Raw genomic sequence first — 24,616 nt, 5'->3', positions numbered from 1 at the left:
GGAAGAAGGATGCACCACTGACGGTAAACACAGAGAATGCAGAATTTATGGGCCCCAAGGACATTCAGCAGAAGTCCCAAGATAAGGCAGAGGCTAATAAAGACAGCCCAGTGACTGTGCTGAGTCAGCTCTGCCTGGGTAAAAGGTAATTCTGGCAGGGGCAGATCACAACCTCCAGCTGAGAACCCACCTCAGACCAAGAGAAAGCCTGAGCATGCAGACTAACAGCGTGACAAGAGAGAGAACCATTAGGCAATAGTAGAATACTAATTAGTAAGAGAACTACGTAACTTGTAGCCAACGAGCACGAATTCCTTTGTTTGCTGCAATGTATAAATAGTAAAAAGTTTTGATGGCTGGTGTGCTTGATTGGTGGAATACCACAGAGGACCCAGGCTTGTGCAACTCTGAAATAAATAATCAATGTCTCTCTTGGGTGTGTACTTACTGGCCTTTTCACCTATTTTTGTGGATAAAAGTAGCACTGTAATCAGAGCAAAACCCTAAGCACTTCCCTAATGCCAATATTTATTCCAAGCATCGCAAGATGAAGCATTAACAACTTTTAAAGTGTAATTCAAACTACGAGACACCAATGATGCTGGAAAAGAAGTACCTAAAAAGAGTCTCTTCTAAAAGAGAGACTTCAGCGTCCACAGAACACAGCCCCGGACCGAGCCCGGCCCTGCAGGGCGCTGGGGACCTGCCAAGGGCTCTCCCCTTGCGGCTGTTCACCTCCTGCCTGCCTGTGGGATTGTTAATGGTGCAGGAAGCAGCCGGGTTAGGGAGTGTCAGCAAAGGCTTCAGGTGCGTGGCAGCCGCAGCTTTTCCCTCTCGGCCTTAGTTTATCCCGAGCCATTCCCTCGCTGACTGCGCTTTGTCATCAGGCAGCGCGCGGGGCGCCTCAGGACGGTGGCCGGGAGGGGGCGCGGGCCCGTCATGGCGGCGGCGGTGGTGGCGGCCGGCCGGGCGTGCGCCCGCGGTGCGCTCCGAGCGGCCTGGCGAGGTGATGGGGCAGCGCGGGGGGCCGGGGGAGCCTCCGCGGGGAGGGCAGCGGCCACCGGCCCGGGCAGGAGCCGCGGGAGGCGGGGGGTTTCCCCGCAGGGCGAGGGGAGCGCGCTGTGTGTGCACACCCGGACATCCATCCATGTGCACGTCCATCCATCCATGCATCCCTGTGCGCATCCATACGTCCGCGTGTGCGTGCACGGCAGCACGGGCGAGGGGTTTGCAGTGTCTCTGCTGCCTTCCTATGGATCTGAGGTGTGACCGGGTGAGAGCAGCCCCTGGTGCTCCCTTGCTCCAGGGTTTCACCGTAGGGTTGCTGCGGGATCAGGGAAATGAGGAGCATTGCCGTGATCCCCAGGCGGCTGGTCCTTGGCAGAGTGGCGGTCTGTACATCCGTGAATTTGAGTTTTATAAGCCCTTGCAGTGGTTTTCCCTCCATTTTGTTAATTCCAGCGTAGGAAAAGTGCTTTGGGGTGTGTTGAACTCAGCTGCACCTGTGACACTTTGCAGTGGCTACTGTGGCACAGCATTAAATGGCCAGTGGTGAACTCCAAACCAGCACACAGCCAGGTGGGGGCTGCTTGTGCGTGGATCAGAACATTCCACAGCTGCACACATTCCCGTGGCAGTTCCATCACTCTGGCTCCTACAAGAGCTGCATAACAATTCAGTTTTGTATCTCAGCAATGCCAACGGGACTTTCTAAACAAGTGTCAGGTTTTTTGAAAGCTTGCATTTTGCCAAGTAGTGTCACCCTAGTTGCTCTTGCATGTGTTCTTCTTCTCCAGGACAGGAAATGTGATAAATACTGGATAAAATAAACATGTGCTTCAGATCATAAGTGGAGTTTAGGTGTGCAGATCTTACTCATCCTTACAGGGTGCTGGGCAGGGCAGCTGTGCCTTTGGATCAGTCGCCCTTACCCCATCAGAGTAACTTAAGTAACATCTGCCTTAAGATGATGAAGTGACATCATTACTCAAATTATTGTTTTCTTCCCATTCTTTCTCCTCGTCGTGGACATTTTTAGTCGATAGGAATCCAAGTCTGTTTTCTCTAATTTTTCTGTAATTTTTCTTAAATTAAAAATTTTCTGGTTTTTAATCCTCTTCAGTTGCTTTACAAAACTCAGATGTATTATTTTTTTCCCAGCACAGGTTAAAGTATACTTATAAGGAAGGGAAAACATTTTTGTCTTCTACAGTCCTCTAAAAGCTTTCTTGCCTTTCTTTCTTAAACAAAATCTAAGTAGTTAATGAATTTTGGGTCTCTTCTCATCCTCAGGGCAATCTATAATGAAGTGATGCCAAACTGTGGCTAAAGCCTGAACATTAAGAGGGGCTTGAAAGCAGGCCAGTGGAGTTTCCTTAGTGGAGGGAAACATTTTCACAGTCTAGTCACAAATATATCCCTAAAAAACCCCAACCATTTCTTGCAGGTAAACCAGGAAAAATAAAAGGCTGCAACTGCTTCTTAATAATTGATAATTAAAATCACTCTATCAGCAATATGCTCGAAGCCTTCTAGCCTTCTTCTCTTTGTGACATTTTCTGTTGCAATGTTTTCCCTCCCACATTCTGCTTTGCACTTCAAGACAAAAGGTTCTGATTCCCTTTGAAAATCACTGGTTTTTCTCCTGGTGTGTGTATTTGCAGAGAATACCATGTTAAGGAAGGATTTGTGCAGTGTATAAACACCTGTCTGTCTTTGTTCCCAGGGTTTGCTTCTGTGCCAGTGAAAGGGGGCTGCAGTTCCTACTCAAGCCTGGCATGGGCTTTCCAGACACGGTGCTCCCTCTCTGCCCCCTGGACTGGGACAGTCGAGCAGTGCAGGAAAAGCAGTTTCTTCAATACATGTAAGTCTTGAGTTGGATAAAAAAAATTATTAACTGTAGTAAACAGAAGAGGAAAGGAAAATACTGCTTTGGAGAGATACAGTCTTGAAAATCGGTGTATCCTGACTTTTTTGTATCTCCTGAGATTTCAGTTGCAGCTATAGGTGTTGACAGAAGTGCATGCACAAAAGCAGTTTATTATCTTGTAATAGCAAACAAGGGTTTGCTTTTTATCACAGTGAATCCATCTAATATATGTCACTGGATGGGAGGGGGAAGCATCTTCCCCCTCTGTTTCCTTTCTCCTTTATTGAGAGTATAAATTGTGTGTTTATCATCTGAATTATTTCTGAGCCACAGGCAAGGAGTGCTGTTCAAGCTGTGCTGTCTCAGAAATGAAATTACTGAAATGCAAGAACGTGTTACACAGAAGCTGCTGGTGGCATCCTGCAGATTGTCTGGTCGGGTGCAGTGTTTTCCTCCAGTCCTCAAAGGAATTATGCCCATGCTTAACATAACTGAGGAATGATGGCTGTTTAAATGCACACTCAGGACTGTGAGCTAACTGAGGAGCTTTTTCACCTGCTTTGTGGTTCCTTATCCTATCCCACAGGGGAAGAGAAGACATGGTAAGGACATAATCTCTGGCAGGGATAACTGCAGCAATGGGAGAGTCAAAGTTGGATTGTTTCTAATCCGTAGAATTGAAGAGCTCTGCAAAATCAGGTTTTCAGAACTGGTGGTCTGTTCCTATTCTCAACATCTGGGCGACAGAATGTGTTTGTTTTCTCTACATCTGCTAAAGACGGGGTTAAACTGTCAGGCTGGGCTTGCTGCTCATCGTATCCAGTAAATTTTGACCATTGACTGATTCCAAGTAATTGAGGGTAGAGAGGTCTCCAAAGACTTGGCAAAGGCTGCAGTGTGAACTGCAGGCTCTGCATGGAAAAGGCTTTCTAAGGACGCCACCTGCAGGAAAAACTCATTTAGGTAAGCAGCAACAGGATCAGAATATGTAAGAAGCCACGCACTGTTGTTATTTTGTTTATCTTAAATTTAACGTGTAGCACCACAAGTGATTGCAATGTGATTGCAATTTGTAGGTTAGATTGTTTCATTAATTAGGTTTGTATTCATATTCTCAAGCTCTAGATGAGCTCTGTTTTACCAGGAACTTTCCCAGATGTCTGATTAAATGACTGAATTAAAAATATTTGCTGGGATGGCATCTGTGTTATTTAGTAAAATTTTATATATTTAGGCAAACTACCTAAAACTATTGGCTTATTTAATAAGATGTAACAACCTGGAAAAAATAAAGTGTACCTCCTTTATGTATTCAGCAGAGACAGTAGCCATGAGATTCAGAAGACTCAGGGTTTTGTATATCAAAGTACAGTTATTCTAAGAACAGTTTCTCTTACAGAAATAAAAAGTAAAATCTTCAGAATTCAGATGAGGTGGATACAAACAGTGTAAATCACTCAAATCCTTAGCAGCACAGTTGCTTCAGAAGTGGTAACATTTAAAATGCAGATATGACCATTTAATGTGAAATAGTTGTCAAGTGAGATGTCAGCCAAGTGATGGGGTTTTGTGACTGAGAAAGGTGACTGGATTTTTCCAGCTTGTTTGTGAATGCTTAATTATTTTCCGTCATACCTTGGATAATATTACTATGCTCTTGTTAGTAGGGTCATCTATACCTTCAACATAACTATTCTTTTTAATCATTTAACTGGTTTAAATAGAAGGAATTCATTTAAATCAGAGGAATTGCAATTATCCTAGGCAGTCTCTGATCCTTACCCAGATAGTTGTCTCCTGCAACTCTGACACAAAAGCATACACAGGGATTTATTCTTGTCCTATGACATATTTCAGTGAGTTTGTAATGAAGTAATGTAAAATTATCTTCTCATTCCAGGCTAATTCTTTCCCCTTTCCACCCTCCTGACCATGGGAAGCAGTTCAGGTTTCATTTACTGGTTTGGCTGTCTCCCAGCCTTAGGAGTTATCTTTGACCCCAAAGGCATCCAAATCATCGTGGTTTTCTCAACATCTGTTATGTATCCAAGTGCACATGAGAATGAAGAGTTTTTATTTGATACTGGGACTATATAAAAATTACACTGTCCTACTCACACCATGAATTCTATTAGCTACCCTTGGGAGCCAGTCATGGAATCATAGAATGGCTTGGCTAGGAAGGGACCTTAAAGAGCATCTCGTTCCAAAGCCACTTCTGTCTCCAGGGACACCTTCCACTGCTCCTTGAGGCTGCTCTTTAATTACATTTTATATCATGGTTTTGTAGTTTTATGTGAGTTTTCTTTGGGTTAAACTGTTCATTTTGACAGCCATGTCTAACTCGATGATCAGAATTAAAAAATACTTGTTTCAATTTACAAAGAATTTTTCTTGAAGTACGAGTGCTCCAGATAAGTAATTGCAGAGTTGCCTCTTGTCATTACCAGTGGTATCATAAGAAGAGTTTTGATGTTTCAGCATTAAGGATGTAAAGAGTTAAAACTGTTCAACTGCTGTTTTCAATTTTTTTTCGTTTTCCAAGGGAGTTGTCTGTGTGTTGAAGAATAGTTGGTTAATTGTGTTTAGTCAGGAAAAAGGGGAGGGAATATAAAATGTCATATAGTTAATTGTACTTAGAGGGGCATTCTGTTGGGTTTTGATTTGTTGTGATGCAGTATTGCTTTTCAAAGTAACCTTCAGCCCCTGATTTTCATTTTGTTTTGAGGAACTGAACCCAGCCAAAGGTGTTTAGTTTGCAGACCTCACTGGAATGTCTCTTCTCCATATCCATCTAGTGACAGTGAGGCATGATAGTTATTAAAAATTAAAAATTAAAGCTCTAATAATCAAAGAAACCTTCAAAAGATAGTAGCATTTACAACAACATATATTAGCTACATTTAAGGTCCTTGGTTTTTAATAAAACATTATAAAGAAAACAAAATACAGTTTCTCAGATGCTGGGCTTGTAGCTGGATCTATTCAGGGTTTGAATTGGGACTGACAATCAACCTGACAATCCCATGTCTGCAGCTTCTGCTGACACTGTGACAAATTGCCAGTTTTAGAAAATGTGAAATTCTAATCTAAGTGCACTGTGAAAGTGTGCTCAGGGTTTGCAGTTAAGTAGAGTTATTCCCTGTGTCTGTATAGCAGTATGAATGCATCTTTTGGAATATTTTCCAGGTCTGAGGTTTTGTTGTACTATCAAGATGCAGCAGATTTGTTTCTGGATTTTGAGGAAAATGCCCAAAACTTTCCCATGCTGCTATCTTGTGGGAAAAAATAATTAGACTATAGATGTCTTTTTCTGCCAACAAATTTGCAGACACACCTAAACAAAATTTTTCTGCTATCCACATAATGGGAGCTTTTGCATTTCTTAACAATGTTATTAAATTGCTATGAATAGGTAGGTAGCCCCAGGAGCTTCAGACTTGTATTAACAGAACCAGAGGGCAGAAAATTTGGCAGTTGATGAGGGTTTTTTCCTGTTTCACTCCTGTGGAAACCCATCTAGCACTGAGAAGTAGAGCTGAGCTTAAATTTTCAGTGGAAACATTTCAGATATGTGCAGTTTTAACTTTCAGTCTGTGAACTTTTACCTAAAACCGTTTTATATCTGTCCTGAGGTACTAATCTCTTACATGGCCTCATGTTCATTTTTATGGTGTTGCAGTAGTCCTTGTCTTGGTGAGACATTTTCAGTGTCCAGACTCTTGCAGTTCTGCAGCTGGATACCCCAGTTAATGCTGTGTGACTCAGTAGTGGCTGTCTAGACTGAATGCTTCACAGTCTTCAATACTTCCCAGGTTTCTATAAAGGCCCTGCAGAGCTCACAGATAATACCCTTGGAAGGTGACATCTGAAGAGGGTGAAGGCAGAATTGCAAACAGGAGCATTCATTTTGCTTAAGCAGCCCCTTTTTTTTAAGGCCTCACTGGGGAGGTGGAGGTTTTTGTCTTCTCGTTATCTTTCAGCAGAGCTCAGTATCAGATAGGCATCATACACTTCTATTTAAAAAGGCTGAGAGGGCTCTTTGGAGAAAGGGTCTCTTCCTTCAAAGAAAACAATGTTTTCAGTGTGGTGACTTAAGACACTTGAGAATAATCTGGCACTATATGTCATTTCTTATGGATCCTATAGATCCATGCTTTTCTGCTCATGGACCAGGGTTAGATGGGGAGTCAAGACACTGATGTCACATGGTGGCAGACAGTTGCATTTCAGAGGTGAAGTGGCAAGAGCAGTTCTCATTTGGGATGAGCACACTGATTTTGATGAGACTGCTGTAGAATCTCACGTGTTTTAAGTAATCCCTCTGGTATTAGCATGCCATTATTCAATTTTTCTCTCGTTAATAAATCTCTTTGTATTATCATCTGCAGAATATTCCCTTTTGAATCATGGAGGGGAGGATTCAACCTAGAGGAGTTAAACATTTTCCATAAGTAACTTTAAAAAGCCTGAGTAGGTCTTGGAATTAAAGACTTCCACTTTTAAAACTAAGGGGAAAATATATTAGAAACATAACTTGTCAAGGATAACAGATGGTATGAACTGAGTTGACAGTTTTTGAACATTATATGAGTTCAGCTGAAGATGACGAAGGTGTATAAAGTCAAACTCCATCTTTGTTTTGGATGGTTCACTGCTGTTGTTTTGGAAGTAGGTTTTTAATGTAATTGTGAGAATGACTCCAGCCACTCAAAAGAACTGAGCTTGAAGTTGAATGTTAATGCATGCAATTGGAAGTGACATCTAAATGATTTGAGTCATGTTCAGCCACTGCAATGAGTTGTGGGTTTTGCTCTTAAGACAGCTGCTCTGTGTGTGGTTTTTCCTAGGACCTTTACCCTAAATGCCTTGTAGTTAAGGATACTGTTAATAGGCACATTTTGTAACATGGTGGAGAGAGAACATAAGGCATCTTAAGGCCTAGATTTAAAAATACAGCTGAGCACTCCTTTTCCTGACCTAAGCTACTTAAATAGCAATTCTTTGCCAAATTCTGGTTGGAGTGGTTCATGTAGCCTGTTCTGTGCCAGCCTCTGTCCTAGGAATCTTTTAAGTATGGATGCAAAAGGAGCTAGAAGCAGAATGTTGTTTTTTTGGAATGGTTTTTGTGAAAAAACAGAGAGATGTATATTCATGCAGAAAATGGGAGACCGAGGTTGAAATCCTTCAAATCAGGAAGTGTGTGGGTCTCCAGTTTCCAGATAAGTGTGTTAAACTTCTGGATTAAGTTAAGGATTAAGTTATTTAAGTTAAAGACATGCATCCAAGAAGAAATGTCTCATTGTGGTCATTAAGCAGCTCTGTAGGGTCTGTGTAATTTATCATTAAATTTGTAATAGAATATGTAAGCAGCACATTCTCTGCTCTTTCATATTTCATATGCATGAAGCATTTTTTTCTAAATGCTGTTTTTGTTTGGAGATGGTGGCGAGTCCATTGGTGTCTGGAGAAGGAATGGGGTTGAAATATACCTTGTAAGATTTCATCTCTTAATAAAAGTGTGTATTCCAAGCTGAAACCTGGAAGAGAATGTTAGTGATTGAAAAGACCTTACCTTAAGGTAATACAGCTGCACGAATGTAATGATACTAGTGGATGACAGAGCACTGAAAGAAGCATGTTTATTATAACAAGTTCTTTAGTGTTTTTATTGTGTCAATAGTAATTGTATCTCTGCTGCTGTGCTGCCACAGGCTGTTTGTCACCAAAAACCTTAGGAAAAGATTCCTTGTATTTGAAAGAAGTGAGCCTGCTTAGCTGTTTTACAAAATTGATTCTTTATTCTCCTTTTACTCCCTTCAGTTTTCCAACTTACTGCTCTTTGTCTTTCTTTGTGTGCTCAGCAAGCTGTGAACTCATCTTGCAGTAGACAGAGAAATCTGATTTTAATCTCAGTTAATGAGTATCTAGGGTACTGGTTTCTGATGAGGTTTACAGGAAGTCTTTTAATACTTGTGGTTTACTGAGGTGTGGCCTAATATTCATCTTATAAATACCTGTCTCATTTCTGATACTCAGGGATAATATAAAAAGACACAATCCCAAATCCTTTCCAGAATATTACAAATATCTTTTGTGTAGATTAAGCAAAATGGAGTGATGTCACACAGACGTACCTCTGGTGGTTGTTAGTGATCAGCTTGCATAAAGCATGCTTTCAGCTCAATTCAGTAGTGGATCTTTTCCTAGTCTATAAAATAAAATCTTATAGATGACACTTTCCCCCCCACTCAGTAGCTATGTGCTTTTTGGTAACTTACTAAAAATGTGTAGTGGCTTTTATGAGTGGTTCTATTTTAGCTCTTGAGGAATGCATGCAACACCCCATTTTACAAAGGCGAAGTAAAATAAGCCCATAAATCACGAAGAGACTACATATCTGCTGTAGTGCCTTCATTCCAGAATATCTCTACAAGTGTGAAAAGCAGTACAGTGATCCTCCTTTCTGTTTGCAGTTACTTCCTCCAATTCAAGACATTTCTCCTGCCCGTGTATGTGCTCACTAATCATTTTGGTGTTTTGCTGCCAAGTCAGATTGACCTTTCTTACATGCAGATTTTTATTTTCTCCAGTGGTGTGTTGTCTGTCTGTCATAAGCAATGTCCCCACCACTGTAATCTTCCTGATGACAGCCTATCCCTTTCATATTCCATTCTTGTCACTTCGTCTTAAAATCAGCGTGATACCTCCATCTTATAAAGAACTCAGCTCTGCAGCTTGCAGGCTTCTGATGTGTTTCATTAAATGCAGCTGCTTTCCAAACACATGATGGTATTATTATAGGCTGATTTGATGAACTGCACTTTAGGACCAAATGTGATGTTTTCATCTGGTTCTAATTTTGTCAGAATTTGTGCAGTGCTTGAGGCCAAAGCTTGACTCGGCCTGACCTCTTCTTCATGGATCTGTTGGCATTGAATGGTCTCCTTTGGTGCAAGACAATGTCCTTACTCTGTGACCTTTGCTACTTTCCTCTATTGGAATTAAAGTGATCTGATTGTAGATGTATTTGGAGTGCAGCTCAAAGTGCAGGATTTTTTTGGAGTGTATTACGAGCTCCAGATCTGCTCTTTTCTCTTAACTGCTTGTTGCTGCCCCTCTGCAGCCTCCTTTGTAGCTGTTAGGACCCTTTGTGAGGTCACCCAAACTGCAGATTGAGGGACTGTTCCAGCTAAAATATAGCCTTGCAGACAAAAATGTAAGTACCATTATTGTAATTCCATGTTACCAGGCTAGCAGGATTATAATCTTTAAAAAGGAATTGCTAGTTACACAGTGTTTTCTGAATAAGCTAAGAAGCTTAACAGGATTGATGATCAGCCTTGCACCTAATGGAGCAGCCACATAGTTCACTGAAGAGCATGAATTTACTGAATCATGCATTACCTACTTACTTTAATTTTTTTTTCCCCTGAAAAAAAGTTTTGTAAGGAGGTAATGCATTTTTATGTAAGTTTTTATTGGTTTTGGTGGGGTTTTTTGTTGTTTTTTTCCCTGCCCCCACATTTAGCTCACAGCTACATGCATCAGTGTGTTGTAATCAGCTGGAAGGTATTTTAGTGGCTGACAGTTCAGACACTGGTTTCAAGCCATTTGATACAGCTGCTGTTTGTGGGATTTTTTTTTTCAACTCCTAAATCTCTGGACATTGGGATTCACTTTAATGTCTAGAAAAGAGCATGTAATTTCAGACAAAAATTTCTTTTTTACAGGGACTAAAGCCTACCCAGGAGCAACTTCAGTTCTTGCCTCACAGCATATAAGAAGTGTGATAAACTTTGCTGTTATCCATGGGCATTTCTACTTGTCTATAGTACACAGATTTCCTCTTGTCTGCAAAAGAACCAAAATCCCTGTTTTGCTTTGTTGTAGTGTTCATACACCTTGTTTTTTGGGTATGTAGTGACTTTGGAGGCCACTCTGCTCTTGGCTGTCTTAAGGTAATACTATTTTGTACTCCCTGGACTTGCAGAGTTGTGTGTCCTTGCTTTCCAGTGTGCTGAGCTTTGATTGCTGGATTCAGGATTCTCAAAAAGGAATCAGTTAAGCTTCCCGCTTTGGGAAAGATATTTGTGTGAATAGGTGTGTGTGTCAAACTCTTGGAAGAACCACCTTGGCACCTAAAACAAAGAATACAAAAATAAACCTGGGCACTAAGTGGTACCTCTGGGCATCCTGGATAGTTTCTGTCCCTCGCTGTGTTGTCAGCATGGCAGAGCTGCCCCAGTTCCAAAGCATTTGCCAGTCTGTGGGGCAGGATCTGAAAAGAATGGATTGCTGATGGGAAGTGGTAGTGATTCTATGCTTATTTTAATTCCCCTGGTTAAAAGTGTTTACTGACTTTTTTTGTCTATTTTAAGTAAACAAAATTTTCAGGTTTTAGTCAGAGAACACAAGATTTACACTGCCATAGTAACATTGCCCCTGGGTCAAGCACATAATAACATTAATCTGCAAGCAGAACAATGGTGATGCTTCTGTATTCTGGCCAGAGAGATGGGCAGGGAAGAACCTCCTGAAGTTCAGCAAGGGCAAATGCAGGGTCCTGCACCTGGGCAGGAACAGCCCCAGGCACCAGCACAGGCTGGGGGTGACCTGCTGGGAAGCAGCTCTGGGAAGGAGGACCTGGGGGTGCTGGTGGACCACAAGCTGTCCATGGGCCAGCAGTGCCCTTGTGGCACATTGCCAATGGCATCCTGGGCTGCATTAGGAAGAGCATTGCCAGCTGGTCAGGGAGGTGATCCTGCCCCTCTCCCCAGCCCTGGTGAGGCACATCTGGAGTGCTGTGTCCAGTTCTGGGCTCCTCAGGACAAGAGAGACAAGGAGCTCCTGGAGAGGGTCCAGCAGAGGGTGGCAAATGATGAAGGGACTGGAGCCCCTCCCTTCTGAGGAAAGGCTGAGGGAGCTGGGCCTGTTCAGGCTGGAGAAGAGACACTGAGAGGGAACCTCATCCATGTCTGTCAGTGTCTGCAGGGAGGGCTCAGAGGATGGACCAGGCTCTGCTCGGCGGTGCCGGGCAATGGGACAAGAGGCAGCGGGCAGGAACTGAGGCACGGGAAGTTCCACCTGACCATGAGGAAGAGGTTCCTCACTGAGCAGTGCCCGAGCACTGGGACAGATTGCCCAGAGAGGCTGTGGAGCCTCCCTCACTGGGGGTATTCAAGAGCCATTTGGACACCATCCTGTGCCATGTGCTCTGCGATGACCCTGCTTGAGCAGGGAGGTTGGACCAGATGACCCACGGTGGTCTCTTCCAACCTGACCCATCCTGGGATTCTGGGAAATATTATCTATGGTGTCTTTTCACATAATCACTTTCTTTTTGGTGTAGTTTTTTTTTTGTCTAAGCTGCCATGGTATCCTCTATTGCCATCAGTTGGGTGAATGGTGGTTTGCAGTTAACTATTGAATAGGCATTTCCTATGTCTTGCTCTCCTGTGCTGGGTGAAGCACCAAGGCAATGCTTGAAGCACCACAGCCACTGCCTGAGGAGGCCTGACAGAGCCAGAGCTCTGGTGATGCTGTTAAAAGTGTTTTGCATTCCTTCCTCCTTACATTCCTTCCCACTTACACAAGCTGTAAGGGGGACATTGTATTTTCAGAACATGAGAACAGCAGCAGGTTTATGTTTTGGTTAACATTTTGTGTTTTGTGGCCTTTTAAAGCAGGCCTTTTTAGGGGTGATTCAAGTTGGCTGCCACTGATCAGTGTCCTTGGATAAGTGCTTCAAGGTATTGCTGCTCTGAGTTACCAAATTAATACCTTACTGGTCACTTGTTAGGAATATTTGTCTTTAAATCGATTTTGAAAAACCTTGTTAAAAACAGGCACTTGGCTGTGTGCCTCTCTCAGTGCAGTAATCAGGAGTAGAGGCACATCTTTGCACCAAATACATATGCACAGAGTAGGAAATTACTTTCTTGGCAAGGCAGTAATCCTGCAGTTTAAATTCCAGCAAAGCAAAGATCAAGCAAGTTTCAAGTTTGGGGTTATTTTTTGTTCAGCTTCAGTTTCCAGTGTAAGCTGTACTTGAACATTACTTATGGGAGTTGGGTTTTTTTTATTTCAGTGACAGCTGATCAGCTGTGGAAAGGAGCTTTGGCAGAGACTGGCGTGGGAGTAAAGAAAGGAAGAGGAAAGAAAAGGAAGAAAAAGCTAAGGAAGAATCTCAATAGAGGCCAGGAGATTGGTGAAGGTAGATTCACAGAAAGCTGATGGTTTTGTGTATAGTTTTTCTTGATTTCATAAGTGGACAAATTTATTTTCCTTTCTATGATGTCAGAACTGCTTGTGATATTTTTGTCTTTAAACAAAAAAATCTTGACATGATTATTTAATGTTGGCTTTGCATTTTTAGATATAAATTCTGCATCATACAATGCATTTGAAATATTTTTGTCTTCAAACAAAAAATTTTAATATGATTATTTAATGTTGGTTTTGCTTTTTCAGATATAAATTCTGCATCATACAGTGCATTTGAAATATGAGAGAATTTTCCATTTTGTTGCATTTTGCATCCTAATTTGGAACAAAGCATAATTTTTCTCTGTTATTTTTAAGGACGTTCTGGTTTCCTCTGGCCTGGTCTTAATGCTCCTGTGTTGCAAACTGGGAAAGTCCAGGAAGTTGCCCAGCGGAAAAAAGAAGAACGAGACAGAATTCAGTCTGAAATTATTCATCAGAGAGATACATGGGAGAAGAAAAGGAAAATAAAAATTAAGAGGGAGGGAGGATGGAGTGGAAAGTGTTGGGGAGGTATCCTTCTGGATCCTCCTGACCCTGGTCCTAATGGAGGTAAGAAAACCAATTATCTTCTTCCTCTCCCTTAGCTTTTCTGAGGGGGGGCTTGGAGAAAGCGAGATCCAGACTTTTTCTGTGACTGAAAATTGGTTTTTATACTTTTCTGTTCCATGCCCACACACAAGCAAGCTAAATCAAAGAGCAGGTACTGCTAACACAGTGAAATTTGTGAAAACATTGCTTAATTTCCTGTAGCTGTTAGACTGTTCTGTTATAGACTGTATGATTTTATGTGATACTACAGAGTACTGTGTTATGTCACAGACTGTTCCAGGAGTCTTGAAGGATGGAAATGTTTTTCTGTGTCCAGCATCAATTATCTTGAGTATGAAATATAGTCATGGCTTTTTTATAGTTTCTTAAAGGATTCTGTGGGATAAATCTATCTTGTTTTTAATTCTAGCTCAAATAATGAAATAGGGTTAAAGATTATGTAGTTTGAATGTAGATTTTAGAAGAAGCTGCAATAAATAACTATCACAGTAACAATAATAACTATAAAATTACTTATTTATTTCCTAAGTAGTTCAGTATAGTGAAACCAGAGGTCCTATATGTAGAGCAGAGAGGTAACTTCTTTTACCATGCTGTTATTCAGACCACTAGAAATTCTGTAGCTTTCACATTTAGAAGCCTAATCTTTTTCAACTAGTTAAACATGAAAAAGACATGTCAGCTCCTGTTGGGCTGAGTTTTTATTGTGAAACTCTGCTTATTGGCATCTTTCAGTACACTTCTATAGTAACAGGGGCTAAGAAAGACAGGTGGTATTTTCTAGCACTGCTTGCATTTCATTTTATTACCTTAAGAGCAAATATTCCATGGAAGGCAGTGATGTGACAGTGGACTTGGCCAGCTATCACTGAATCTGTCAAGGTAAAAACAGGAGATTTGAGAGATTAATTGTTCCAAATTCCCCATAAGTCAGTGGTGGAACGTGGAGCAAGTCAAGAAAATGCCATGGTTCTACTTCCATGCTGTGGACACAAGACTGTGTTGAGTTTATACCACTAAAAGAAGTGACAGCTGTTGTAAGCAATGTTTATGCATTTGTGAACTTTACCTTCTGGTGTTTTCCTTGATTATGCTTTTGGCTGGTACTGTTGATGTAGATTACTTGCATTGAAGTTGGCTGTGTGGAGGCTGTTCTAGTCAGGTCAAGTTCTGCCAAAAAGAGGAAAGGGCACTGCAATCGAAATAGGAAAATGAAGCTGTCAGCTTGTATTATGAATGTGTTTGAGAAAAAGCAGCTTCTGATTAGCATGCACTGATTTCCTTTTAATCTGTTAAAAATGTTGGGGATTTTCAGGCCCCCGTAGTTCTCCCAGCACCTTCTTATTCAGAGGATTAATGATTTTGCAGGGGAATGGGGACATTCACTGTATGCAAAGTCAAGGTGACAGGAAGAACAGACCTGAAACTGCCAAACCCAATGAATCCTTTTGGCCTGAGACTCTGGCATGACTGGATTCCCTGGTGTCACTTACTGTGCTAGCTAGGAGTAGAGAAAGAGCAGTATTTTCCACTTATAGAATTACTTTTCTCCCAAGTTTACAGTGTTTCTTTAGGAACTGAAGAGCTTCAGAGGCAGCAGAGGGTGCCTGTTGGGATTTGTATCCTTACTGTGAGCTAGAAATCTGCTTTGTGTAGACTGACAGATCTCTAAACTGTGCCAAGATGATCGTGTTTATAACCATCTTGGAGGTTGTGTGTAAATGATAAAGCAATGCTTGGTGAAGGACTGAGGCCCCAGTTCTACACCATTCCATGGTTTTAAGCTTTTCTCCAGAATCTCACTGTAACTACACTAAATAATGGTCTTCTGTGTTCTACTGAAATGCTTGTGTTCATGGAATAAGTTGGAAAAGCAAGAGTTTGTAAGGGCTAAATGATGCATGGTTATTTGAAGTGATTGTGTATTGTTTTGTTTCATGCTCCCCCTCCCCTTTCTGGAATTTCACAAAAGTGTGGATCAAGAAGTACTTGCAGTATCATAGAATCAAATAACAGGTTGAGTTGGAAGAAACTTTTTACAGGTCATCTAGTCCAAACCCCAAATTTCTTGGAATCCCTGTTGGTTGTACAGTATTCTGAAGAATACTGGATAATACTTTAGTCATAATGGAAGTTGACCCATCTGGTGATTTTAATGATTTACAGCTTTTGCTCTGTATGTATGAAATTTGAGGTTTATTTGCAATTTTAGAGCAGTGTTTAGGGAAGAACACAGTTCACACTGCTGATTCGAATTATTCTTGTCTTACCTTTTCTATTTGTTGCTGAGACTGCTTTATTAATTACAGTTCCATAGAGGTTGTGTCCTTCTAAAGTTGTACCCACTACAGGAGGATGTGCTGGTAAAGAAGTAACACAAGGAAATGTAACATCCTGTTCTTCTCCCAACAGAAACTTATGAAGATTTTGAAGCAAGAGTCATCGAGGTAAGCATTGCAAACCTTCTCAGGGACTTAAAAAAATTATCACTACTTTATATTGACCTTGCAATTATTTAGCAAGTCTTTACTAAGTCAGTAATACAGCAGCAGGAATGAGTCTGGTTTTCTATTTCAACTGCATGATGTGTACAAGCATAACCTATGAGGAAGTGAATTACTTTGTCTGTTTAATCAAGAGAGGAGGGTTATAAGAAACATTTTTCTTAACAAAATAGCCTGATTCACAACAGCTCCTTGTCTGAAGGTTAAAAGAATAATCAGGCAAGTCAGAGGCTGAGCTACCTGACGGCTCTACTCCAGAAATGCATCTGAGGCTTCTCTCCTGTCCTGATAAATGTGCAAATGGGTTCCTTTGCCCTTGATTATCTTTCTGCATTTTGCTGAGATGACCATCAGTTGGAATTCTATCCAGTGGCTTGAATGTTTTCTAGGTTAATCCAGGTCTTTGCTCATGGCAGTGGGTTTTAGTATCTTCTGAGACATGGAAAACGATGCTGTATTGTAATCTCAGTCTGGGTAATTAAAAGTCATGAGTTGGTTTCTATATTTTTTTTTTAAATCCTGCAGAGAGGAAAGATATAAACTGTTTTAGATGTCTGCTGTAAAAAGGATAAAAAGCAATGGATATAAATAAAAAGCAAGGTAAATTTAGACATAAAAAATGACTTGCAAATGGAAATTTGAATACTGGAATGGATTGGGAGTATATGGGATGTCTGCCATTGGAGCTTTTTAAAAACAAGTTAGATAATCTGTTGGAAGGGATGGGGAGACAAAATCTGTGACCTGTTAACCCATTTTCTCATTTCAGTGGGTTTTTGGAGTGAACTGGGCCACACTCTGGGCTTTTACTGATACAGCAAAGACCATTTGGAGCACTTGGCCTTTAGCTGAGTCTGTGTCTGAAGGCCATTTGCAACGATTGAATTGCACGGGAACTGCTCCTAAAAGAAGTGATTTTTGTTGCCGAGCCCTGCAGATGGCAGTGCCTTCTGTCACCTGAAGGGGCACATTGCAGAGCAGTGAATGTTGGTCTGCTGCTGTGCCATGTCACAGCTGACTGTCACTTTGGATGCTACAGCAGGGGAGCTTGCCCTTCTGTGCTGGCAGAATTATTTACAAACAGCAAAGTTGAGTTGCTCTGCAGCGGTTCTGGGTGCTGTAGAAATCTGTCTCAATGCTTTACTACATTTGATCAATAAAAAAGCTTTTAGAAGCAGGCTGGGGCCCTGCTGGTATGTGAGATTGCCACACGTGAACAGAGAAAGTGGAATGCTTTTACAGAAAAATAGCAGCAGCAGCAGCAAAACATTCCATATTCAAAGTCAGCAGTGAGCTCAAGATAATTGAGTCTTACAATTTTCTGATAACAAGTACGAGTTTTGAAGTAAATAGATCATTTTAGCATTCCTGGCTTAAATAGGTGAGAGACATGCTGCTATTTCTGTGTGTGCTTTCCATTATCTTTAGCTTCACCACAGTACAGGAGATTAAAATAATGTTTGCTGGGAAGTTGTGCTTCACAGCAAGAAACTCCAAGCCATTTTTAGAGGATTGCCTTATGAACAAAGGTACAATAGGCCCTTTCTGTTGTGATTATGCTACTGAAAAGTCTGCACTCTCTTGCTAAGAAAAAGGGCTTATTAAAGTGTTTTCTTACAATGTAAAAACAGAAAAGGTGGAATTTGATTTCTCCTGACTGTAAAATAGAGTATAGGCAAGCTCAGATTTTCATGTAAACTAGAACTAAAGTTGTCATGGAGAACTTGGGTTACCTGTTTCTTATTTTCCCTGCCAGCCTAAGGCACATTTCCTGTTCTGCTCGTATCTTGCACATAAGAACAATCTCTTTAAATAGAGCTGGTGGTAATGCTTAACTGGTGTCTAACATAATATAATCACAGTGGTAATTAACATTTACAGGTGTAGCTGACGTGTGCCATTATTATTTTCACTGGAAGGCTTTCTTTCATGTGTCATCCACCCTGAGATGAATTCTTCTTTCATGTTTCTCCAAAATAAACATGGTAACAGCAAAAAAAAAGTAGCCTACATGACACCCTGTGCTGTGATAGTAATTGCCTTGTAGTGCAATTACAATTAGGAAGTGAGACCTAGTGCTCAGTAAGGCCTGAAGGCACAGAACATGAGGTCAGTGGCCCTTTGAGCCTCTCATGTAGGGGAGCTTTCCAAGGGAGAAGATAAAGTTATAAATAATGCCCTTTGCAAAAACCAGATCTCCAAGGGGTTTTGTCCAACACTGAAATTGTCTGCTACCAGCTGTGAAAACTGGGCTTGGTGATCACTTACTGGTTTGTTCATGCTTTTTTGTTTCCATTGCCTGTTTCTGCTGAAGGCAACTTGAAGAATTTTGTGCAAGCACGGCTCCATTTTAGGAGGGTCAATGCAACCTTTCCAGTGTCAGAATAGCTCTCTTTTTAAGCCAGATAGTGAAAGTATGGTACTATCATTTTTTAAAAAACAAAGAAACAGAAAAACTCAGTGATTTGTGTCTGAGTGTTAAACTACAGAATGCAAAATAGCACACTAGGTGTGCTTCTCTCAGTCCATTTGGATCACTCAGATTTGCAGAGCAACATAACCTGTAAATTAAAGTTCATTTTGTGAGCTTGCTAAGCAGGAAAACAAGCACTCAGTCCTTTTTTGTACTTTTTTGTACTCAGTCCTTTTGTACTCAGTCCTTTTGTACTAATCTAGCACAGAAATTCACTAGTTCATCATTTAATTAATGAGGTTTCTAACTCAAAAGTTCTCTAGTTCATAACGTGTAACTCTCACACCTGTGAGGAAAACAGGTGCCAAACCAACAGAGTGTTCATCCTTCCTCCTCTGTGGTGGTGCAGGTGTGGTACTGGGGAACACCTCTGTCATTTATGTCATCCAGCTTGGAAATGTGGTCTGTGCCACTGCCATGAGTTAGGGGACTCTGAAGAACTGCCAGAAACACAATATAAAAGGATGGTGGCTGCAGGGGATGGAAAGCTCTGGGTGGCAGTGGCTGCATAATGGCTTTTATTCCTTCCTGGACATCTTGTTTGCCTTGTTGCTCTCACTTTGACATGAGGGAGCTGCTCCCAGCCTACATCAGGCCTGTTCTTCTTGGCTCATCTTGGTAGACTTGCTACTTGTGACAAAAAGAACATTCTTTAATGCACAGCCTAAACCCTTCGTTTCTTTTTATAAGTCATTGGAAATTGTTTTCTAGTTATTGTTTCTGCAAAAGGTGCAATAAAAAAGGCTTGTGAAAAAGAAATGCTGCATGAAATGACAGTGTCTGAGATTTGTCGTTTGACAGCCTTGATTGAAAAATTATGTGGTATAAAGGATACTCTCTGAGTAACAATTTACTTCTAATGAGATGTTGCCTCAAAAGTACTTTAAGGGTATTTGTAGGCTCTAGATTTTGCTTTTAGAACTACAGGGAAGTTTTCTGTTCCCTGGATGATACTGATGGTGTCTTTAGACTGACAATGAAAATTTCAGATGGTTTTTAAGATAGCACCTGAAGTCACCTCTCAAAGGAAAAAATGAGAGGTCAGAGCTGTGCACTGTTTCTGATACTCTTGGAGTTCTCAGAGATTATGGCCTGCCCTAAAAGTAGAGTTTAGGAATGCTACCTTCAACTGGTTCCATTTAATGAATAGTTAATGATTTTTATCTCTTACCTGTCAGCCTGTATGGAAGAAATAACTGTCATTTGGAACACCCAGAAGCTTTTAAGTGGTTTTTAATTGGGCATAATTACCCATCATCCTTTGAAAAGGAAACAAAGCCATTTCAGATACAGAGTGACTTTGAGATACACTATTGGGGGGTCAATCCAAAGGATCTGTACTCAGGTGGGAGCTGTAGTATGAGAGAGGAGAGGGAGGAACAGGGCGTGGTTATTAGTGCTGCTTGTGTTCGTGTGAGCGCTGTTCATTTCTGTTTGTGTGGACTTGCAGGGCTCAGTGTGGGATTGCATTCCCATCCTTCTGTAAGGGTACATGGATGGGGAGAGCATCTCTTCCTTTGAGGTTCAAGGTTAAGGACCATTTCAGTGTAAACGTTGCAGCTGGGAGATGTTCTGCAGTTGTGGTACAAATCTGCTCTGCCCTTGGTGTGCAGAAGGCTGACAGGGACATGATGTAGCTAACACGGGCTTGGGTTTTGTTTACAAGTTTATTACTCAGTTCTTCCAGGTAACTGCATTCCCAAACCTTTTAGCTGTGCCTCTGAGCCTCTCTAGGCTCACTTGCATGGAAATGCTTTTCTTCCAGCACTGCACCCTGCTCTCATTTTATCTTGTTTCCTCTTGTACCTTGGAGAAGTACTGGGACCAGAGGTCCTTACAGCATGAGGGGATCAGCCTGTGCAGACACTCTTCTCTGCATAACAGCAGCAAAAGAATAGCAGTGTCAAGAGTGTGGCCTAGAGGTGGCAGGTTCCCAGAAATCATGACTAGAATAGGATTTCTAGAAAGGAGGGGTTTCCAAGGGCAATCCAGTTGGCCAGTCATTCATTCTGCTTTTACAAAAGCAAAACCTCCAAGGAAGTGTTGGATTTTGACCCTTTTTCTAACCAAGTGACTTACTTCCACATTGTCATTTCTCCTCTTAAGAAATGTTTGAGGTGGTTTCATTTTGGTTTTGAGGTGCTCAAAACTCTTCCCTCAGTTCTAGAAAGCAAGCTGAGTTTGCAGTATCACCACTGGATGATGGAAGCAAGGAGACAGTTAATTTGAGGTACATTGTGATTTAGGTTGAGCATGTGTTGCATCTGCCTTCAAAATTTAAAAATTGGCTTTCAATCTAACTTGAGTGGTAATCTGATACCTAGGGGTAGTTGTGTCTTGGTTTCAGTCACTTTTCAGAGACTGGGCTGTCTTAAGAGTGGCACATTGTTCATTTTGTGTTAGTTAATTCCAGTGCAGTTGGATGATGGATTTGAGCATCCTGCTCTGTTTCCCGGGGTGGGAGGGAAACATTGCTGAGCTCACTCCAGAAGAGTACTGCTTCCTTGGATCTAAGGAGGCATGGGGCTGTGTTATGGAGGATCTAAGGATGGTGTTCTGCAGCTGTGAATGCCTGGGTACATTAACAAGCTTGAAAGACCCTCACAGCATTTCAGGAGATGCAATAGCCTTGACTGTGATGGGGGCTGAACACATTTTCCTACAGAGCTGCTCAGAAAGAGCCAACCAGTGCAGTTTGAGTAAGGCTTCTGGAGAAGCTCCTTGCATGTGTCCTTATTGCCACATTCTGGAAAGGGAGAGGAATAATCCACAAGGAGGTTTCTACAAACATCACATCCTTTATTTTTGACGTGCTGACTCTATTTTTGTACAGGTGCCTGCTGAGATTGGCAACAGAAGATAAAAGTATGTGCAAAGCAAAAATAGTATTCTCTTGATGCTCCTGGAGAGATGACTCTGCTTCACTCTCTTTTCTTCCATTATCATTTTGCATTTTCTGTAAATAGCCTGTTTCCACAGGCACTTTCATCTTATGGTCCGTGGCTTTTTAGCTTGTTCTTGTAAGCAATGAGTTTGAAGAAAGAAAAAGAACTTGGAATAAGCAATTGGCAAGGCTGATATTTCTTCAAAGTGCTCTTTAGAATGTGTGTGCACCTTGAATTAAACAGCATCTTTGTTTTAATGAAAGCAAGGTGAAATTTTTCAAACCCTAACCATAATCTGTACCTAGTGAAGGCACTGGAATTTGGGGAGGGGGTGTTGGGTTTGGGGGTTGTATTTTTTTTTTTGTTGGTTTTTTGGATTTCTTATGGTGAATTTTAGTAAGAATGTTTAAACCATGACCAAGTATTTTCTAATAATCTACTTTCAGATGCATAACGCTACTGCCAGAGCAGCTTACTGAAGAACTACATGTAGGGAAAAGGATTTTTATATATGCTATATATTATCTTTTTATACTTAATATATATTTCATTTTATACTTAATATATATTTCATGCAGCATATAAACTATATGTCTATGTTTAAATAACATATAGTTCAATATATAAACATAGACAAGGGAACTAGAGCAGATGGATCTCAGATTGTTGTCCCAAAATCAGGTTCTCTCACCCAGCGTGCAAGAAGCCAATCCACACAGAGTCAGGCTATTTGATTTATTTATAGTTCTGCTCCAAAAGGGGTGCTGTGGGTAAAGCTAGCATACTGAAAGCCAAAAATACAAGCATATTTATAGTTTGATTATTTGCAGTTCTACATAATGAATCTACATCACTGCTTGGCTGAGCTGCTCCTTGCTTAGCTGTCTCTCACCTGGATTTAAGGGTACAGCACATTCTAAATTCATGTTCAGTGTTAGGGGTCTCCACTCAGAGTCAGGTAGCCTCAGCTTCAGGGGTGTATTTTTCACATCAAAATGAGCCAAGGTCACCAAAGGACACAATCTGAAGTATTTCTAAAGCCCAGCAGTCCGAAGCTGGTTTGGGCTGACATGTAACCAGTCTCTTCCCTTTATCTCATCATTTTAGTGACCTTTTACCACATTCTGCATTCTTCAGGTCAAGTTATTCTCCTTTTTCCCAGAACATGCTCTCCCTCCCACCTGTACACCTGTCTCTTGTCCACATCAGGATATATTAGACCATATAAGGTGGGGACTGTAAAGCAGTGACTTGCTTATAGAATCATGGAATCATATATAATATTATGATATTATAACATCATAATATTCTGAGCTGGAAAGGGCCCACGAGGATCATCAAGTCCAATGCCTGGCCGTGCACAGGGCACCCCAAGGGTCACACCCTGTTCCTGAGAGCATTGTCCAAACACTGCTTGAGCTCTGTCAGGCTTGGTGCTGTGACCACTGCCCTGGGGAGCCTGTTCCAGTGCCCAGCCACCCTCTGGGGGAAGAAGCTTTTCCTGATATCCAATTTAAACCTCCCATGACACAGCTTCAGGCCATTTCCTCCTTCTTCCCCTCTCTTAAATGAGATCCTCTTTTAGCAGCTGTCATGCCTGTAACAAGACTGCCTTCTGCAGTGTGCAAGTAGATTTCAATCCTAAATTTTAATTCATGTAAAGCAACAACAGACCTTGAGCAATTCCTGGGAGTGATACTAAAATATGTTAAAATATGAGGAGGGCACTTCCATATTAGTATCACTTTCCAGTTTTTTTCCCCATGCTTTTTCATCATGCTTGAAATCACACACAGAGCTGGCAGCATTAGAGCATTATCTGCTGTGCAGCTGGACACAGCAGAGGGGTTACTTTCATGGAAGTGCACTGAGGTAACTTTTTCTCTGAGTGTGGATTTTTAACAACCTTTATGTATTTAATGCCTTGAAGCCAGTGTCCCACTGCAGATGATACCCATTGACAAAGACAGTCTAGATATTTTAAGTGTGTACTACAGACCTGTAATACCTTTTTTGGCAAATTTGACTCTCTTAAAAAAAAAAAAGAAAAAGGAAGAAAAACGAACAAAACCCAAACCGTTTGGACTGTGCAATAACAAGAAGCTTTGTGTTGTTTTTTTTCCTTCAGGTGAGAAATGTGTTTTGTATGAAGGCAAAGGAAGGCAGAAAAAAATCAATACGTGCCTTAGTGGTTGTTGGAAATGGTAAAGGGGCTGCAGGTATGTGCATTTATTGCATGTGCAAGGTAACATCTGATTGATGATGGGATATTTTGTGGGAGCTTGAATAAGACAGCTGCATTCATGGTCAACCAGAGTTTTGCAGAACTTGGCTTATGTAAAGGATTCAAGGCCTTGTGTGTTCCTCCAGCTGAATTTTGCTTGCACTTTGGTGTGGAGGAGAATTTGTACAAGAGAGGAAGGTGTGGTTCTCTTGTAGAAAGATGTGTTACTCTGAAAAAAACCTCTTCCTACCTCTTCTTTGGAAAGTTTCTTCATGGAACATGTTCTCACTGTAATCCATATGTCCTAAATGATTGAACTGAAGTTGTCCCAGCCTTTTTTTCTTCATTTCCTTCTTTATTTTTAAACAGAGAGGACTATTTTTTTTTGTCTGAAGCAGTCACCACTATTCACCTGTTTGAAACAAAGTTTGGTCAAACACACAAAAACAACTTAAGCCTTTTTTTTTTCCTTTAACAACAAGCAGTTGGCATCCAGATGTTGGCTGTTCATAACTCCTAAACTGTTTGTCTCTGTGATTTTTGCTGAGCCACTTTCTGAGTATGATCTGTGCAGTGGAGTGGAAATTTAAATGCTAAACGTGGCTGTGAATTTCTCTGGGTTTTTCCCCTTTTCTTTCTGGAGATCATCTGCATTATCTGTTTCTCAGCAATAAAATGCCTCTCCTTGTCTTGCAGGTTTTGCAGTAGGGAAGGCAGGTGACAGGATGAATGCTTTAAGGAAAGTATGTGCACTGAATATTCTTTGCTTGATGACAATGACAATTCGTACCTATGCTTACGGGGTTTTTTTCTGATAATCAGAGTAATTTGTAGTCTTTGCAA

General features: G+C 41.2%; 1 protein-coding gene across 1 annotated transcript in view; it reads left to right on the top strand.

Moving 5' to 3' along the window:
* The first annotated feature begins 895 nt into the window (after positions 1–895).
* The window catches only part of MRPS5 (mitochondrial ribosomal protein S5), a 28,474-nt gene continuing 4,753 nt past the window's right edge, over positions 896–24,616 (top strand). Inside the window, exons 1-7 of the mRNA XM_069009146.1 lie at positions 896–1,006; positions 2,726–2,863; positions 12,960–13,085; positions 13,454–13,687; positions 16,100–16,134; positions 23,678–23,768; positions 24,470–24,516. Coding sequence (XP_068865247.1) covers positions 940–1,006; positions 2,726–2,863; positions 12,960–13,085; positions 13,454–13,687; positions 16,100–16,134; positions 23,678–23,768; positions 24,470–24,516 — 738 coding nt within the window. The 5' untranslated portion in view covers positions 896–939. The remainder of the gene's footprint in view (positions 1,007–2,725; positions 2,864–12,959; positions 13,086–13,453; positions 13,688–16,099; positions 16,135–23,677; positions 23,769–24,469; positions 24,517–24,616) is intronic.

This window comes from Aphelocoma coerulescens, chromosome 3 (assembly GCF_041296385.1).
Source record: "Aphelocoma coerulescens isolate FSJ_1873_10779 chromosome 3, UR_Acoe_1.0, whole genome shotgun sequence".
Classification (NCBI taxonomy): Eukaryota; Metazoa; Chordata; class Aves; order Passeriformes; family Corvidae; genus Aphelocoma; species Aphelocoma coerulescens.
The sequence above is the reverse complement of the archived record's forward strand: the minus strand, read 5'-3'. Positions and strand labels throughout refer to the sequence as shown.